Source organism: Ostrinia furnacalis, unplaced genomic scaffold (genome assembly GCF_004193835.3).
Source record: "Ostrinia furnacalis isolate ACB-3 unplaced genomic scaffold, ASM419383v2 OfSCF7013, whole genome shotgun sequence".
Classification (NCBI taxonomy): Eukaryota; Metazoa; Arthropoda; class Insecta; order Lepidoptera; family Crambidae; genus Ostrinia; species Ostrinia furnacalis.
Window position 1 is genome coordinate 350,828 of NW_021137252.1, and position 19,958 is coordinate 370,785.

Sequence of the window (19,958 nt, forward strand, 5' to 3'; positions counted from 1 at the left end):
GGCATCCGCCACACCCTGTAGTTATTTACTATTATTATTATAGTGATGATAATACTATAAACATTGTTTCAGGCGGACCACCTCCATCAAACCGCGCGTCTCTTAAAAAACAGCTGCAATACCCAATACTTGCGGCTTTCCTGAAAAAAGCAGATTTGCTAGTACATGAATTTTTTTAAAAGCATTTAAGTCAGTTTTGTGATATTTTTCGTAATAATAATACAAATTAATCACCGTATTGTAATTGTCGATTTCTTTTTAAATATTCTTCAGTATTTCAATAGACAAACATTTCCTCCGAAAATAAAATTATATGATGTATTGTTTCTACAGATATTGTATTTTTTAAAAAAGTCTCAATTTTATAAAACTTTGTTTTCTTAAAAATATTTTTAATTTTCATCAGTTTTATAAATTATACTACTTAAATATTGCTTAATACAATGATATTTTCACTATTGCCATCATTGTATGTATACCACGACACAATAAATTAATAGCAAAAATAACTTCTACGATGGCTCTATATTGTCTGAAGTTTTCTAATGTGTTATTTGTAGAGTATTATTAATAATTCATAGGAATTAAGTTTTTTGTACTATACATAAAGAACCAAAGGTGCCAATGGTGTGGCATTATCCTTAAACGCGTTGAAGTGTGTAAACGTTAAACATGGGTGACAAAAAACTGTTCATGTTTGTTTTTGTTGGATTGTTATATGTCCACACAAGTAAGTTTGTTTTTATATAAAAAATTGATAAATAAACCATAAGGGTTTCCTTCTTATTTATAGGATAATAACCTGTGCTCTATGTGGTTTATAGGAATCACATCTATGTTATCATTAGGAATTGATATAAATAAATTGTTAACAGCAAATTGGTGACCCATTGTAAGAAATTAAAAACTATTTTTATTGCAATTTACCTATGTATTGTACAGTGCCAAAGAAATAATGCTTAAAAATCAAATCTTAAGAAAAATAAATAACAAAGAAGAACGGTCACGCCCCATACAAAAAAAAACCCAGACCCGACAGAAACGAGACATACCTACCTCAGTTTTTTTGTCATGTCTTAATTAGTTAAATTATATATTTTTTATATCCGAAATCTATGTATAACACCAAAATATTACCCTTTGTTTTTGTTCAGGCGTTATACAAAAACTAATACAAATTGCCTATTTATCACCAAAATTGGTAAATGTATGTACCTAAATGTCTATTACAGCTCCTATGGAATGTATCTAGGTGACCTGGAGATACAGCCGGATTATACAGGGTGGTTATACATATGGAACGATAAGTGATCTCACTCGATTATTTCTAAACTATACAAGATATCGAAAAACTAGTTACTGATTCTGAAAGTGCTTCACGAGCTCTTTCAAATGGTACCAATAATAGGTTACAGATTATGGAAGCTGGTAACATTGAATTTTCGGATTTTGTAACTTCTCGTTTCCACCCTGTATAATCCGGCTGTATCTCCAGGTCACCTAGATACATTCCATAGCAGCTGTAATAGACATTTAGGTACATACATTTACCAATTTTGGTGATAAATAGGCATTTTGTATTAGTTTTTGTACAACGCCTGAACAAAAACAAAGGGTAATATTTTGGTGTTATACATAGATTTCGAATATAAAAAATATATAATTTAACTAAGTAAGACAGTCATGACAAAAAAAATAAGGTATGTCTCGTTTCTGTCGGGCCTGGGTCACAGATGACCGTTCTTCTTTACAAAAATTTCATAGTGCTCTTATTTACTGGGTCTTTCAGTGACCTGGCCCACTTTTAGATTGGTCCTCGGGCTAAATCTACTAAGATTTTAGGGTATATTTTTGTTGATTTGGTGTTTAATTTATTAATATTACATTGAAGGTGGGCCCAGTTACTGGAAGAAAAAATATTTAAAACTTCACTTCAGCGACTTGGCTTGTGGACCAAGCTGAAATTGGGGAAAGTCACTGGAAGACTCTAATTACTCTCTTACTCTACATGTATCTTTTCTCAGCAAACACATCGGAAGAAGAAGACATAGAAACTTTCGTAGTAGATTACTCACGGGAAGTGATTTCTATAAATGTGTACACATTCTACATTAATACTACCGATGAAATACACGAGGATGAAATAACATCTGAAATATCTGGTAAAGAATATGTTCTAGAGAATGCCACTATCACTGGAATCAAGAACTGTACGGGTGAACACGTTGTGTAAGACATTTATATGTAGTTTTTCCTGTTACAAATTAACAATCTAGTAGGTATACTATATATTATAGGTACACACACAAGCTGTATAAACATCAAGGTAAACAACCTCGCTCCTTATTCAGTTGTAATAGCAGCGATTTTGCTACAAAATTGTGTAGTATGATGTGCTATCGGTTGCAGAACCTTTGTAGTCTATTGCAAAGACCTACCTCAAACCCGTAAGTTTCGGGATCGATCCCCAGCGAGAAAAACACTTTCTGCTCCATTTCATTATCATCATCTAAGCCACAGGACGTCCACGCTGAACATAGGCCTCCCCCGATACTTTCCATGTTGCCCGGTTGGTAGCGGCCTGCGTCCAGCGCCTTCCTGCTACCTTTATGATCTGCTCCATTTGGTTAGTGGTAAAGGTTACCAAAGTCCCTGGCTACTTAGACCTACCATCATCTGACCTGAGTCTCCTAACAACAATGTTAACAGCATTACTATGTTTTGGCAGTTGTACAGCAAACAGTCGGTTACTTTGTGGTTAAATTCCAATGTTGACAGAAGGCCTTATGGAATCTTTCTGCATGTTTTCTTTTGTATTTTTAGTAATAAATAACACATTTTTTGAATTTTTAGGTACGATGTCAGTTGGAAATATAATTCTGATACCAAATTAAACTTCACTATGAACTGTCCGCGAGTGGTGGTGCAATACAAATCAAAAATCTGTTCGACTGATGTTGATGAAAACGGTTATGGAAAATGTGAAATTATTTATGGTGAGTAAATGATCTCATAATACACCTAGTAAGATGGGGTAATAAAATAATATAAATACATTATTAAAACCATTATTATACCACTGTTGTATGTATATTTTTAATCCACTACCAAGAAATACATTTATAAATGGAGATACAACTAAATACATTTCTGTTAACTTTTTGATTCGCCTCAAGGTATAAGGCTACATAATTGCTATTTTAAATCACACAGTGGGCAATCAAATGGGTTATTATGATTTTTTCAGAAAATGAATCCGTCAACGTAACAGCTGATATTGGTGAAAATTACAAAGAAATTCGCGATGAAACTCACATGACTGCAAATGATGTAACTCTTGTTTTTGAAGGTTCGTATTTTTATAATAATTACAACAATTTGATGTACTTCTAAACAAATAAAGCAAACTTTGAAATTAAAAGAAGTAATTCGCTTGAGTTACTTATCGAACTAAAGACATCATAGGTTCACTTTGATAAGCAAAATGCATGGAAATTTGTGTTTTGATAGCTCATAAAAAATATAAATTATAGTGTGTTCATTAAAGTGTCCATGGAAATACACAACTTTGTACAAGTTTCTGAATTTAGGTACTTTAATTGTTGTTTATTATTTCTTCTCTAATTATTTCAGATCATGAACTACCAAGTAATGAAACAGACAAAGCAAGGTTTAGAGAGCCAGTTTTCTCCGCTTTCCTGAAAAAAGCAGACTTAGTGTCCATATTATTTTAATGTAAGGTATTGGAGAGATTGTAATGTAATATTAAAACACATTTTCTAATAAATTGTGATATATTGTATGGTTTTTCGACATTCGTTAATTATTTAGTTTGTTGATTTTAACGACTTATGTTTCATCGACACCTACCTACTGTGAACGTCTATTTTCATTTTATTTGATTAACAATGTGATTTTTTGGTGATTATAATTTTAATTTCGATATTGACTTGATGTTATCATAATTTTGATGTTCTCGTTGTAAAAATAAATATTCTGTGTGCCTTGTTTAATTCCGAAATAAGCTCTTGCAAAAAAGAGAACTAAGAAACTTATTATAATTCTGAAAACCACTATAGTAATAAGTAAAGTTTTAGTGCGGTTTTTTTTTAATAATCATACCTCTTGTATGTTGTCAACTAGCATCATCTAAATGCGAGTTTCGGTAATAACAGCTCAAGTTTTATAAAACAAGAAATCTGGACTAGTTTTTCATAATAGNAAAAATAGAGGTGATGCATGCTAATTAACTCTTTCAACGATTTTTGGTTTGATCAAAGTATCTCTTATAGTTTTTGAGATAGGTTGATTTAACTGTAATTTTGGTTATATTTGCTGCTACGGAACCCTTTGTGCGCGAGCCCGACTCGCACTTGGCCGGTTTTTTCATAATAGATATGCGAGTGTCAAATGCATTATTTACCCAGCAAATGTTATCCAGTGACTCTAATGTCCTTCTTACAAAAAGTGGCTTTTAATATTAGTTTTTGCTTCAAATATGTGCTAGCGATGATATAAAAGGCCAAGACGGTTTACATTAAGCTTAATACAGTTCTAGGATTAGCTCAAGATGTTTTCAAGAACAAAGTTGCTCATTTCGTTGTTTAACGTGATCTTTGTGTTTGGTGCAGAAGGTTAGTATGTTTTTTTTACTAATATAAGGAAACGGAAATATTTTTAATTCCAAGAGGTTTTTTACTACATTTTAATCAATTTTTTTTCTGACTAACTGAAATAATTTGGATTTAGTTACATCTCCAGTAGTTTTAAAGCCAAAATTAGAATCAAAGTTTATCGCGATTGCATACTCTGTGCCCTGAGCACGACTAACTATCGCAATCGTATAGTATCGTATTTCTAGCTTCAACCGCTGCGGCGTTTTTGAATTTTTCATACAAAATAAACAATTATTACTAGGTGATTTTTCAATCAGTGTCCAAGTTTTTAGGAGCCACTCAGAATCAGTTTTTTTTTTTAATTATTTATATCAGCTGCGTGCGGATTAAGTAATTTACTTCGTTCATAGAAAAATACGCACATACAGGTAACCGCGAAGCGTAAATAGTCCATAACCTTTAAAATTTAAGATATGGGCACCCGCGAATTAGATTTTTAATTATGTTTTTGGCGAAAACTATTCACAATGCACCAAATTGTAGTGCCGATGTAGAATACACATAAGTCGTTGTGATCACGTGGTTAATTAGAAAGACAGAAGTGTGATTTTTTCATTGTCAAGGTAATTCGAACTTCATAAACTTGCCTGAAGAAAAATCTCATAATGGCACCTGCTTACGTACCTACTTCTTCAGTCAGTTAGGGAACATTAAGTTACATACTATACAATACAATTAGTATAATAAGAGCGAGCTTGCTGCTAAGAGCTGCTTAACAGAAATGTGTCTGATGTGCTACCTACTAATACTCATAAAAAGTAAGACAAAATATCGAAGTCATTAAAAATACATAGCATATTGTCAGAAACCGTGAAATTGCCATAAAATTTGTTTTAGGGTTTATAACCAAATGCAAGCAAGATGACAACACCTGCATACTGACTTCAGCAAAAGCTGCGATCGCCCACATGATTGCTGGTGATCCTTCGCTGGGTGTGGAGGCTTTAGATCCAATCTTCACTGAGAAAATTGAAGGCAACTTCACTACTCTGAACTTTGCGTTTTACAAAAGCTACCTTGCAGGCTTGAAAGACTGCGATTTCACGAACGTCCAGTAAGTATGTCTAGACACATATCGGCAGGCGCAGCGTAGGACGTCCACCTATAAGGTGGACAGATTATTATTATTTTTTATCCACAACGAGGAAGCACTTGGCCTGTATCTCACCCGATGATAAGTGATGATCAGGCCGAAGGTGGAAGCAAGCTTCACCCGGAATCCTCAACCACGGAGGAACTGGCTATCTTACCTCTCTGCCGAAACACAACAATGCTGTTAACATTGTTGTTATGGCCACATAAAGGTAGCAGAAAGGCGCTGGTTGCAGGCCGCCACCAAACAGCCAATGGGGAAGTCATTGGGGGAGCCTATGTTCATTGTTCAGCAACGGACTTGCTGTGGCTGAAATGATGATGAAGGGCTAACTAACAGCAGGTTCACTCTAATAGTATATCTAATCCCAACTATAATATTATAAATGCGAAAGTAACTCTGTCTGTCTGTCTGTCTGTTACGCTTTCCCGCTTAAACCTCGCAACCGATTTTGATGAAATTTGGCATAGAGATAGTTTGAGTCCCGGGAAAGAACATAGGATAGTTTTTATCCCGGTTTTTGAAACAGGGACGCGCGCGATAAAGAGAAGCCTTGTACATTCTGATGCACTAAATTAAAACCGTTAAATTTCTTTGTACCCGAATTTTGTATGCCAGAGTTATCCTCTATTGTCTTACGATGTAATTTAAATTATGATTTGGAACAGATTCCAAGGGTCGAACATCCATGGTCTGCTCAATAAAAGCAGTTTGGCTAGCCAAATTAATGGCTAAATATTTAATAAAATATGATAGCGAATTCGCTATTCGTCTTTTATAATATTTATTTAGATAATTATATTTATCTATTGTCAATAAACATTTATTTTTTAAATAATTGTTAATGTCAATTACATGGAATTTGCATTGATTATATGTCAGTGTATTCAATGTCAAATTCAATTTATATCTTAAATTATTTTCCTCCTGTGGCAAGCTTCTACTGTAGGGGAATGTGAACAAAATTATTTTATCTACATTAAGTAAACATAAACTATCAAAAATATTTAGTAGGTCTTTTTTGCCTACATTGCCCCTATTTCCTATTAAAATTACTAATGTGGTATTTATTGAGAACGAATAATTTGTTATTTTTCAAATCTAGGACCCCTTATCGAGAGAGTCGAACTCTCTAAGGCCCAGTTTTTTGATTCATAGTTAAAATAACTAATAGTGAAATTTCGCTACTAATGGAATGGTTAAATATTAACAAAATGTAAACGAATAGTTAAAAAATGTACTAAACGTCAAGCTAACCATTGTTCGAAAAACATTTTTTTCTGATATTTAACCACTTGTCATTTGACATCTGTCAAATTTGACGGCCTAACTTGAATGAATACGATCGCACAGTTATTGTAAATTTTTTCATTATCATCATCGGGTCATTTATTTTTCACTGCTCACTCTCACCCTTACCTCAAACCCGGTAAATTACTATTTTACTATTCTGTAAATCAATGAGTTTTTTTTTCTTACACATAATAATATTACAATTTACTAGTATCATACCGTTCAAAACTCGACTCAATTTAAGGATAAATTAAGGATTTTGATCGGTTTTTCAATAGAGTTTTAAGCGATGTTACAGAACAACGCGCCTTTGCAAGACACGTACCAAAATTTTCATAACAAAAGAAGCTAGACTGAGCTCGATTGTGTAACTATCCATTGAGCGATGAGTCGCAGAATCGACAGTCTCTCTGGGGACAGCTTAACGCAGCCTCTGAACAGATCCGATTCAGTGAGCTCATTATTAATACTATGTGCTTTGCCATAGCCTGACCACCGACCATATTCAATTTTTAAGATTTATTTAGTTTCTTATAAAAGAAGCTACTAGACCGGCCTCGGTTGTCCAATCCGTCCCCCGGACACGGCCTGAGCCGAGGTCCGAGCCTACCGTGGCGCCCTCAGGCCGCCTCCGTAGTCCCCTCGATCGGGCCCACTAGAGTGAGCCCGCCGTAGGCTGGACTTTGGTCCAACACCGCGGTGGGCAACCTCTAGTTGGGTTCGCCACTAGGGCATGTAATATCGGAAGGTTTTCAATTCCGATATTGGATTCCGATATTAGATCTCAATATCGGAATTCCGATATTAATATCGGAATTGAGTTCATATGCTATAAAATTAATATTTGGTTATATTCGTAAGAATTCTAGATTGTTTACAATAAAATAATGATTTTAATCAAAATCTTTAATTTGGTACAAAACAGCACTTCATAATGTTGAAGTATTTTAAAACCATTTTTACGTTATGGGTATCTATTGCATTTGGTTTTTTATGTGACAAGAGGCAAACGAGCAGACGGATCACCTGATAATGAATGGTTACTTACAGATAATGAGCCTATATGGACTAGCACATAATTAAAGTGTTTTTGTAAAATCACAGGTATCAAACAAACTTTTACTCCTTCATTATATTACCCTGTTTTATGTTGGCGGAACCAATTTTAGAGTAATTCAAATCACGTGTTACAAAAATTGTAGAGAGTGGTAAAAAACTTGAATATGCTTGTAATTTGTTCCTTTTTGATTATCGATGTACAACTCACAAAATCACTAGCTAGCCATATGTCAGCCATAGGACGTCCACTGCTGAACACAGGCTCCGATGCTGATTTTCACAATGGCCGGTTGGTGGCGGCCTGCATCCAGCGCCTTCCTGCTACCTTTATGAGGTCGACGGTCCACCTTCTGGTTATAAGTCCTACGCTGCGCTTTCCGGTACGTGGCCTCCACTTCAGAACCTTGCTGCCTCATCGTCCGTCTGTTTTGCTTACTAAGGCAGAACCGTTGGAAGATCTTATCACAATGCTCGAAGACCTTAATCGAGTTTCCCAACAGGTAGGCCTTCGGATGAATATGGAAAAAACGAAGCTTATGTCGGATGTCCATGTTGCTCCTTACCCAGTTTCGGTTAGGAGCTCGATTCTCGAGATTGTTGACAAGTAAGTAAGTCGGACAAATGATCAGCTATGTAGTTAGATGCAATTTCGAGAAAGAGGNATTTTGTAATTAATGTAGCCTAAAGTATTTGTTAAGCTATAGTCTGATTAATATAAATGCTATTATATACTATAACAATTACTCGTACTATTTTATATTAACCGGCAGACAGTGGTGACTGAGTTTGTTGCGGCGCTTCTTCTCAGCACTTGCCAAATGTTGGTCTCGAAGCGCTGGTAGGGTAAAAAGATTATGAGACATGTAGAGGCTCCTTAAGAGCAAAATGACGATTTGTAAGAACTATTTATTAGTCTAAACAAATAAAGAAACTTTGACTTTGACTTTAAGTTGTCTTCTTGCGATACAAAGAGCCATAATACAAGTTTGATAAATATAAAAGTTACAAAATTGTCAAAACTAATCCACCAGCGCCACCGTCAACAATGTTGCAGCACTCAAACTCGGAATCAAACCTGTAATCTTCCAATTATTGATTCAAGCCCCATCCAATCCAATTAACTTCCATACTGAATGGGAACCGGATCGTTTGGATCTCACTTTCATTATTCTTGCCAATTTATTAAAATGTATTCCTCAAAAAATTGGATTTCTTTCGTTTTACACGACAACTTGGTGTTTGTGTTTGGGAAAATGTCATTGTTAAACTTTTTTTAGGGTGTATTAATGAATTTTAATTACTTTTTCTGTGGGGTTTGATATTGAAAACTTGGAAAAGTTAACCCATTATTATAACCCTTGGACAAAGTAAACTTCGCTACACCCTAAAATTTAAGATAAAGTTTCAGAAACACACTCGAAGTAGCTACATCAAGTAGCAAGTGACTTGTGGTGTGAACAACTTGTATTGGAATCAATAGGATCCTGAAACCTGAAAAAAATAACTGACTCTCGTGTTTTGTTGTGCAGTTTTCAATATATCACTGTCACAAACAAATATCTATGACTCACGATTTAAAACAAACACGTATCTAAAGCACTCTAACACAAATTAGTCATTGTCTAGCTAGTGCAATAACCCCGGCAATAAAGTATAAAAGAGTGTTATAAAGTGATGCATTTAGCGATATTTATATTGTGCAAGGATCACTAACGAGATGTAAGAAAGAACGTAATAAGGGTTACGCGCGCTTAGAAAGCTAGTGACATTTAAATAGAAATGACATTTCAAACTTGCGTTAAAATTCGCTGTGTGACTAGCTGACCTGGAAAACTTTGTACTACCTGAACTATGTTCATCAGATGATATAATGTATGATTCTAACGGTGAAATAATTTTTCAAATCGGTCCAGTAGAATTGGAGACTATTCAATACAAAAAGCAATCAATTAATCTTTCTTCTTCATAATATTTAGTCAATTAGTCAATGTCCAGAAAGTGCAATAACCTCAGCAACAAAGTATAAAAGAGTGTTAGTTGTAAAGTGGTGCACCAACCAGCGAATATCAGCCATCAGTGTTGTGTCGCGTCGTGGACTTGCTGTGAAACACAGGGATTCAGAAATACTTGAAGTGGCAGTAGATTTTAAAATGTGACCATGTACATGTACTTTCATATAGTATTAGGTTAGTACCTAAATTATACCTACAATCAATGGTGGAAAAACCAGAAAACGAAGGAAATAATAATACAGCGGTCCCGTAGGACCGGTCTTTGTGGAAATCCTTGGGGGAGGCTTTTGTCCAGCAGTGGACGTCTTTCGGCTGAAACGAACGAACGAACGAATCCCGTAGACTTATTATTTAGTTATTATTTCATGAAAGCTACGAGCTGAAGCTTCTCATGCTTTTTTGCGAGGGAAAAAACATTTGTGACAGCAAATTGATATGACACTTTAATGAACACTTTTACTTAGTGGACATCTTAATGCATATTAGCCATGGTGTACCTACCGTAATTTTTACATGGGGGTTTCTTAGTATACACGTGAAAAAACCAAGTGTCACAGTACAGCCACAAAATTCATTCATAATCTGAGAGTTGTTATAGCGGTTTTAGTCCAGGTAAACACAATAGGTACTTTAATGTGTTGTTGTGTAATATTCTTACTCTTTACTCATTCACAGTCGCTTCCACCAAAACTCTACATCCGCAGCAAGAGCCCAAGAAAAATGAGGCGAAGCTGCTACACCAGGAGTCACTATTTCTAACACCACCGCTTTTACCATAATGGATGTTTGCAGCCATTATTCCCGTTCATGCTGCAGCGTAACTGTTATTTTTCAAATTAGTCTACCAGTGTTGCCAGATAGATCGTTAATCATCGGCTCTGCAACCTGGATTAGTTTTTTCGCAATCCGCTGTCAGTTTTTTTATGGCAACATTTCGAAAACAATGCATCTGTGTCTCATTAATGTCTCTATTTAATAGTTAACTCCATAACTTTTTTCAGTATTTAAGTCTCAATTCGGTCTGTTCCATGGTCTTTCTATATGGTTTTACCTACTGTCAGTTTTGTGTAGATATCTAAGATATTTTTTCTGATTCTAAGGATCAGTTTTTTGATCCGTAGTTAATTATATTAACTAGTTACAAATGAAGTAAAGTAATAGTTAAAAATTGTACTAGAAGTCAAGCTTGCCATAGTTCGAATAATGCAATTTTCTGACATTTAACCACTTCTCATTAAATTATACAATTTGTTATTTTAACCACGTATCAGAAAACTGGGTCTAAGACACAATTTACCCAAACATCTCACAAGAGAGCTTATTGGAGTAAATATTTAAAGACATGAGGTTAATGCGTTTCTAACATCCTAGACTCAAAGGTTAAAACACGCCATATAAATTTAGCCTGACCTTTCGAAGGGTTGTTCAAAGTATAGATCGATGTAGGACATTAGCGGATTAAAAGTATGGCTGCGTGTGCATTTATTATTTATGGTGGAATTATGGTAAATCTACGTGATATAGACATTATTCGTAAAACAAACCTACTGTTTTTAAACCCCTTGAGTTACGCGAACGTCTAACTAGGCGATGGTTAGAAATCGACCATTGCTCGTCACAGTTCCTCACGGGACATGGCAACTTTAAACATAAACTTCACGAATTCAAACTAGTTCCGTCTCCTTTTTGCGAGTGTTCCACTGATGATGTCAGTCATGAGCAGTCTGCCCATCATATCTTGTGGGAGTTTGATCTTTGGAAACATGAACGTGATATAATGCTTAATTCAATACAACATACATCTGTTTCCGCAATTTATTACACCGATCTTGTCGCGACAAGAAAAAATTTCCGTGCTTTTAAGCGATTTTGTGAAAAATATTATTGGCAGGTAGGTAGTTGCTAATTGCTCATAAGATAGGCCCCCTTAATTTAATTTATTGTCCGTGGTGCATAATCTTTTTCTTAAAGGTTTTAAACTTAAACTTGACCTTCATTGGTTGGGTTTTTGTGGCGGTCAAGCTGTAGATCCTGGCTACACAGGAGTTGCAGTGGTGGGAACGAGAGGTGGGAATAGTTTTTTTTTTGTTAACCCCTTGAGTATCAACAAGGCTGGGTTGCACCATGTTACTTTAACTTTGACAAACGTCAAAAATCTGTCAAATTCTATACAAAAAGCACCGGTTATCGCTATAGTTACGGTCAAAGTTAGGTGGTACAACTCAGCCTAAGAGAAGAAAAGTGAGGAAATAACAGTCACATCAGGTAGTTCGAGTACCTATTGGATGGACGCAAACTGGGATTTGGGATTCGAAACCCGTTAGGACCAAATTATGTTAGTGTGATAAACATGAATGAGTTTTAACACTCAAAGTATATTCCTATACTTTCCATTCATCCTTAAATCTGATATTATTTATTCAAATACTATTTAATAACAGACAATGATGTAGGTAATCTGTAAATTAAACCATAGGTTTTCAATGTCATACAGAGTGGGGAAATGATAAGTGATCTCACACGATTATTTCTAAACTATGCTATACAGGATCAGTAACCAGTTTTTAGATATCTTGTATAGTTTAGAAATAATCGAATGAGATCACTTATCGTTTCCACCCTGTATATGGCATAACATAGGTCCTTTGTTACATCCAAAACTATACTAATAAGTAAACAGATATGCAGTTACTACTGTCATTTATGATATTACTTATTTTATTAAAGTAACAAGAGGGTTAATTTATCAATCATTCAATAACCATTCAACGTCAATATTAATAAACCAATCCAATTTTCACGCAAGACAAAGCTTTAAGTGCAGCTCGCATTGTCCTTCACAATTCGCGTCAAAAACATTGAGCCATGTCACGTTTTAATTAAATACGCAAAGCCGACATATTTCTGGCCTTTCAGCCGAGTTCCGTACATTTTTGTATCCATAAACGTTTATGAGATTACGTTCGAGCTGTCGGGGGAAAACGTACGCTGTTTTTATTTAACGTATACGTTAAACGGGTACTTAGGTTGTAGGAAAATATTGCTGCGAGATGTGTAGAGCTTGCCTCTACAAGTAATTTATCAAAATTCTAAAGAAATTAAAAGCTTTTAAGATGTTTAACAATATTTCAAACTTAGGTTAAAGAGTGTCAAAATAGAAAAAACAAATGAAAGTCATTATCATTTTAAAGGTGCTCAACAACCAGGAGCATTCGCATCTTACTAATATTATAAATCCGAAAGTTTGTATGGATGTTTGTTACTCTTTCACGCAAAAATACTGAACGGAATTTGATGAAAATTTACAGTATTATTGGTTATAACCCAGAATAACATATAGGCTATAAATTATGACGATCTGAGATAAACTAAATTTCACGCGGGTGAAGCCTCGGGCAAAAGCTAGTTATAATAAGTACCTACGAAAGATTCGATTTTCAGTGTGATACTCTGTCGTAAAGCTCTCTGGTACGAGTAAACCTTATTTTTTGACATTGCATGGGGATGCTTTAAGTGTAGGCAGACCTTCCACTTGGTGGACCGACGATCTAGTGAACTTGGCGGGAAGCATTTATATGCGGAAAACACAAGACAGGCCGTTGTGGGAATCCTTAGTGAAGCTTTTGTCCAGCAGTGAACATCACTTAGGCTGGGTTGTACCATCATAATTTAACTTTTACAAACGTCAAAAATCTGTCAAACTACATACAAAATACACCGGTTGTCGTTATTTTTTACGGTTTAAATTTGATGGTGCAACTCAGCTTTAGTGTACCTAAACTCCCAGTGAAGCAGCAACTTAAAACTATTCTTTGTGGTAATTTCGTACTATCGCTCAAATCTAACTTCCCAAATAAACATCCCATGCAAATCCCGTTCTAAAAACGCCTCATCGATCAGGCGTTATTAAATGGAAAATTGAAACCGTATTTTGTCCTCCCAATAGCCGTTTTCAAAACAAGCGACGTCCGGAATGCAAATTAGTGAGTTCAACGTTACTCTATTCGGGATTCTCGATACGGATAGCGAATTGTATACCGATGGCAAAATATTGCGATAGTTCTGTTTTGAATGTTTTAATGCTAATGTTGGATAATAGATGGCGCTTTATTAACATTTTGTTGTTGATATCACGGTTTTTTCTAGAATACAAAATCCAGGAACTATCAATGTAGAGTACAATACTGGTAATAAAAACTTTATTGTAGATAGGAATTGTAGATCAATTAAAGGCATTACAAACCAATAAAAAAAATCAAACGTTTATTTATGTGCTTCAAAGTAAAGTAATAAAATAAATACTGAATAAAACACATGAGATAGGTACTTAATCTCAAGATCAAGTTTTATATGTTGGCAAATAATTTTACTTTCTTACATTTTGGTATAAAAATAAAAGTAATGTTTCTGTGGACAGTGAAATTAGTTATGCGCTAAAGTCCAAGCGTATAGACTGCGAAGTTTGAACCATTAAAGTTGATCAAGTTTATGTCAATATGCTGCATTAGGTTAATAGCCATAAAATAGCTTAGTCATAATGGAAGTTAGTGGACTTAGCTTTATGATCCAGGCTTACCTAATACCTATGGTATTACCTAAATTTCAATTCAAATATTCTAAACATAAACATTTTTCAATATTATGTTAAACTAGCGGCCGCCCGCGACTTCGTACGCATGTAGCCCGTTTTAACCCCTCAGGGGTGGAGTTGAGTATAATCCTTTCTTAGCGGATGCCTACGTCATAACATCTACCTGCATGCCAAATTTCAGCCCGATCCGTCCAGTGGTTTGGGCTGTGCGTTGATAGATCACTATGTCAGTCAGTCAGTCACCTTTCAGTTATATATATTTAGATTTAGATTGCTTAGTAATGGCTTTGCATATTATTTTTCTAGCATATAAAATAGAAAATATGTATTTTTATTATTTAGGTATTTCGTAAGTTTCAGCCAAATTACGTCCACTGCTGGAAAAAAGCCTCCTCCAAGGAATTTCAGACCGGTCCTACGCCACCCGCATCCAGGCACCTCCAGCGACCTTGACCAGATCGTCGGTTCACCTAGCACTTATAATATTTATTCAATTCGAAATTCCTGGAAATTGAACTTTAAAATAATTTCTATGAAACAATATTTAGACAACAAAGCTGATTAAATAGTATTTTCCTAAAATTAAGTCTTTTGGGATTTTAAAATTCGCACTAACAGTGTTTAGTGTTCACATTAAAGGTTATAATTATTCAAGCGTTTTAATGAATTTTCAGAAACTAGAAATATGTTTACATGTATAGCTTAATTAAGAGCAAATTAAACCTACTTTCAAAGAAAAGTACTTTCAAAGTATACTTTGTAGCCTAACGCCTGTATTCACAAACGATGCTTAAGTGAAGCAGCAAATCGAACGCACAGCGTTCATTAGAGTTCTGTGATTGGTTCGCGTGTCACTCTGTGCGTCCACGCGCACTGTGCGACCTCATAGTAATGTTTTTGAATACGGGCGTAAGTACACTCGATAATAGGTGAACAACAGCTATTTTTGTTGCGAAATAGCTTCTTTCAAAACATATGTAAATCGAAAATCAATTAAATTCTGCTATTGCGTTATTTTTTGGGATTTGATTTATTTATTTTTCAATTTTGTTAATGTTTGAATTTTAGAAATAGAAAAATTTGGCTACTACTTATCCAGGTCTTCAAGCTTGCTAACCATTAAGGCTGAATTGCTCCAACTTACGAGTACGTTGACGGTAAATTTAACTATTTGTATGGAGTTTAACAGATATTTGACGTTTGTGAAAGTCAAAGTAAGATGGTGCAACTCAGTCTAACGCCCTTATTCACAAACGATGCTTGCTTAAGATGAAGTAGCACACAGATCGAACGCACTGCGTTTAACAGAGCTCTGTGATTGGTTCGTGTGTCACCCTGTGCGCACAACGCGCACTGTGAGACCTCATAGTAATGTTTGTGAATACGGGTGTATGTCTTTTCACTCAATAAAAGTAACTGTACATAATACACAGTCATCAACCGGCTCACGTTTTACCTTAAGTAAAATTCAATCAGAAGGTACTTCGTTTATTCGTTCCATTGGCATTTACGAGGCAGTGCACTTAACATTCATTTGCTTTGATCGCCGTCTGTTTTATAAATGCCACTTGAAATATACAAGTTTATAACTGAATATTAACGCGGTTATTTACGGGAATTTGTTGTTACTGAATCGTGATCAGTTGAGGACTGTGAAAATTAAATGAGCTTACACGGTTTATGTAACATTCATACATAGGGGTTTGCTTAATGCCTGTAGTGAAATGTTTAATGTTAACTAGTATTGCAATACAGTAATGGTAAATAATGATTTTCGTATCTAAGACAACCCTACATAGTAAGTCTCTAATCTTCTATAAAAAGCATGTCAAAAGTTTATGTATTACTTTCGCTCCCACCAATAACTTCTGTGTAGCGTCATATAGTTCAAGTAGCAAAAGTTCACCACACGTCTTTGTTACAATTGGAATAAGGTTATGTTGTCATCTTTTTGGCCACTTTAGGTGTCACGAACTGTACCTACCCCTGTAGTAGATTACATTAGAATAACAGATACATTTTGTAAGCATACTCCACAGTCCACAACAGTGCAGGTTACATTCTCAAATAGTTATACTCGTAGATACATTTCAAAACAAGTGTCCCAATAAAACAGCATTGGCTGTTAGTTCCATAATGTCACATTGCCGTTCACTTTGTATGCAGGACGCGTCCCGGCTAATATTCGGCAGGATTTCTTGTCCGGGATCGATTTTCGTTATTATTCTTACAAACTGTGTTTCCGAAGTGGGCAAATTGGCTAGTCTCTGGTAAATGTGGGTTTTGCTAGCTTTTAACACTAGAAGTGCCGAAGATTACGACCCCCCTAAAAGCGCCGCTGGGTCAATTTTGTCCCGGCATGTATTTTGTAACATTTTTTAAGTTTCAGGCATGAATATTATGGTTAAAACTATTTGTAGTATCCTTAAAAAAAGGTTTATCTATGTGGTTAAAACAATATGTACTTATTTCTTTAAAAATATAAATGTATTCAATTTTAATTTGGAATTATTAAAATTTAGATATTTTTGGTTTCATTTAAAAACAGTCATATATTACGTGGTGGTATACTGTATTAAAATCATGAAATTACTGCTTTAACTAGTCATTATTATTTTTAAATAAAAAATAAATATCTTAAAAATAATAGTGCACATTTTGCACAAAGNTGTTTAAAAAATGAAGCGTCTTAGACCCATCTGCTATCGGTGTAAGAGTGACGTGCTAATTTTGGAACATCCTGTAAACATTTACTGTACCAATACCTTCGTGTTTTTTGCATTACGTTCTTGTTTTAGTTAAATATATTTAATTAATATATTACGTGATATAATTTCTACGTAAGGGTCCTTTTAACTGTGTAGTTTTCTAAAATCTGTTAGTTTTGTTGGTTTTATTATTAAATGTTGATGTTATGATTTTATTATCTTGACGAAGGTTTATGAGGATAAACATTAACATAATTACGATAGCTTAAAGGCAGTTAAAATGCATAAAGACTTTATTTTCCTTCCTTATTCACGTCGCGACTAGTCTTCAACTGCATAATTTAATAATTAATTAATTTTAAGTCTTTATTGTCTCTAAAGATGAATATTAGATGGCTATTTACTTTTAGAATACATGGCGCATTAACTTGTAACAAAACATTGCACGAACCACACTTCGAACGACGTATTGTTGTAACCTAATTTTAAAAAACAAATGAGCGTTTTGGTAAAACATTTCAATAGAGTGTAAGCAAAATAGAAAGAATTAAAGCTCCAGCAAATGCTCTAGTTTATATCCACCTTAATAAATCGATTTCCTTTCAGAATAGACTTAGAAAAAACTAAATTGCATGTGGATCTCTTATGCCCTCACTTGGATATGAAAGGAGACTACAATATACATGGTGTATTGATCACTCTGCCGGTTGAGGGCACAGGGACATACAATATGAAATATAGTAAGTATTATTACTTTACTAATATTATAAAGCTGTAAACTTACGTTTCATTGAACGGTGTTAGTCGCAGAAACTTTTTGTGTCAGATAGCCTATTTATTGAGGACCAATAGAAGCATCAATGAAAAATGTTGCGAAATCATCATCATCATCATCTTAGCCATAGGACGTCTACTGCTGAACATAGGCCTCCCCCAATGCTTTCCATGTTGCCCGGTTGGTAGCGGGCTGCATCCGGCGCCTTCCTGCTACCTTTATGATGTCATCGGTCCACCTTGTGGGTGGACGTCCCACGCTGCATTTTGCGGTACGAGGCCTCCTCCACTCCAGAACCTTGCTGCCACTAATGTTGCGAAAACGGGAAAAAAAAATCAAATTATTCTCACGCGTGTGAAGTCGCGGGCACAGCTAGTTTCTGATGAACATAAAACATACACTATTTCACAGTAGTATAATATGTAAGTCTGTAATATTGATAAAAGTATACTATACTCGAATAAAACATTCTTGTTTTTTACAGAAAATACTAAAGTTGCATTTGATGGAACTTTAAACGCGGTTACGAGTCCTGATGGAAACTCTCATTTGCACATCAAGAACTTTAAGCTGAATCCTGATGCAGGGGGAGTAGTATTTGACTTCAAGAATCTATTTAACGGAGACAAAGATTTATGTAAGTATTTCTATACTTCTAATAAGGGGCTGAGTAGCGCCACCTTATGTTAACCATAACCGGTGTTTTTGTATGGAGTTTGACACACTTTCGACATTTTGTTAAAGTTAAAGTATGAAGGTACAACCCAGCACTAAACTTACACATTATGTATTCTTTCTTTAACCCATCAATCCCCTAGAGATCGCAAATAATCGCGTAACACACACTGTCATTATCTATGGTACTGAGTGGGTGACCTTTTCGGCAACTAGTTATATCATTTCATTGTTTTAAATTAATTATGTGTATGTCTTTTGTTGCCAAATAGAATTATTTTCTTTCTTTCTAACAATTGATATCTACCTAATTGTGTCTCGATGTGCGGGGCTTGAAGGGCAATATTATGTGGGTAGTTGCAATAACTGCGATATTACATAAACCACTTTGTTACAGCTGATGCAGTCCACAATTTTGCTAATGAGAACTGGGCAGTTATAGCAAAAGAATTCCAACAACCCATCTTCGACGAAAACTTCAAGCAATTCGTGAAAGGCATTAACAAGTATTTAAAAACTATTTCTAAAGATATATATTTACAATAAAGTTATTGAAATCTGGATTGGATTTTTAAATCTTAATAAAATTGACCATACAATTTTGACTACTTCTGACTGTTTGCCTCTCAGAGTCTATGGTGTCGGGGCAGACTAGCCAAATCAAAGATCTGAGGAACCTGAGTTTGAACCCCGACACAGTCGGACTATTGTGGAGAATCCACTCGTAAATAAGCATAGTTATTCATTCTCTTTTTAGCCTTAAGGTTAACTGGTAGATAATGCCATGTGCACACTGTGCATTAAGTTCGTCTTTTGTACATTAAAGATTTTTAAATAAATAAATAAATATTTAAGTTACCACGAGTGTTTAACAGGAATTTATATTAACAAATTACTAATACACTGAATAAAAAAAATAACAATAGTTTTAACCTCTACACGTCTGGAAAAAAACAATCACTATGGGTTAAGAGATTTTGATAAAATTTCCGTGATTTAGACCTTGAAATCACCAATGCTCAAAGACTTTAGGTATTGATTATTGAATACTTATAAACTCGTTATTTAATCAAATG

The 19,958-nt window shown here is 34.9% G+C and overlaps 2 protein-coding genes across 2 annotated transcripts; both read left to right on the plus strand.

Moving 5' to 3' along the window:
• The first annotated feature begins 642 nt into the window (after nt 1–642).
• On the plus strand, nt 643–3,734 carry LOC114363137 (uncharacterized). Its single transcript, XM_028318778.1, has 5 exons — nt 643–730; nt 2,025–2,229; nt 2,854–2,996; nt 3,248–3,349; nt 3,634–3,734. Exons 1-5 carry the CDS (start codon nt 673–675, stop codon nt 3,732–3,734), a joined length of 609 nt encoding a protein of 202 aa, XP_028174579.1. The 5' UTR covers nt 643–672.
• Nucleotides 3,735–4,528: 794 nt separating this feature from the next.
• LOC114363181 (protein takeout-like) lies at nt 4,529–19,443 on the plus strand. Its single transcript, XM_028318829.1, has 5 exons — nt 4,529–4,634; nt 5,514–5,730; nt 18,039–18,172; nt 18,692–18,844; nt 19,280–19,443. Exons 1-5 carry the CDS (start codon nt 4,571–4,573, stop codon nt 19,426–19,428), a joined length of 717 nt encoding a protein of 238 aa, XP_028174630.1. The 5' UTR covers nt 4,529–4,570; the 3' UTR covers nt 19,429–19,443.
• Nucleotides 19,444–19,958: the final 515 nt, after the last annotated feature.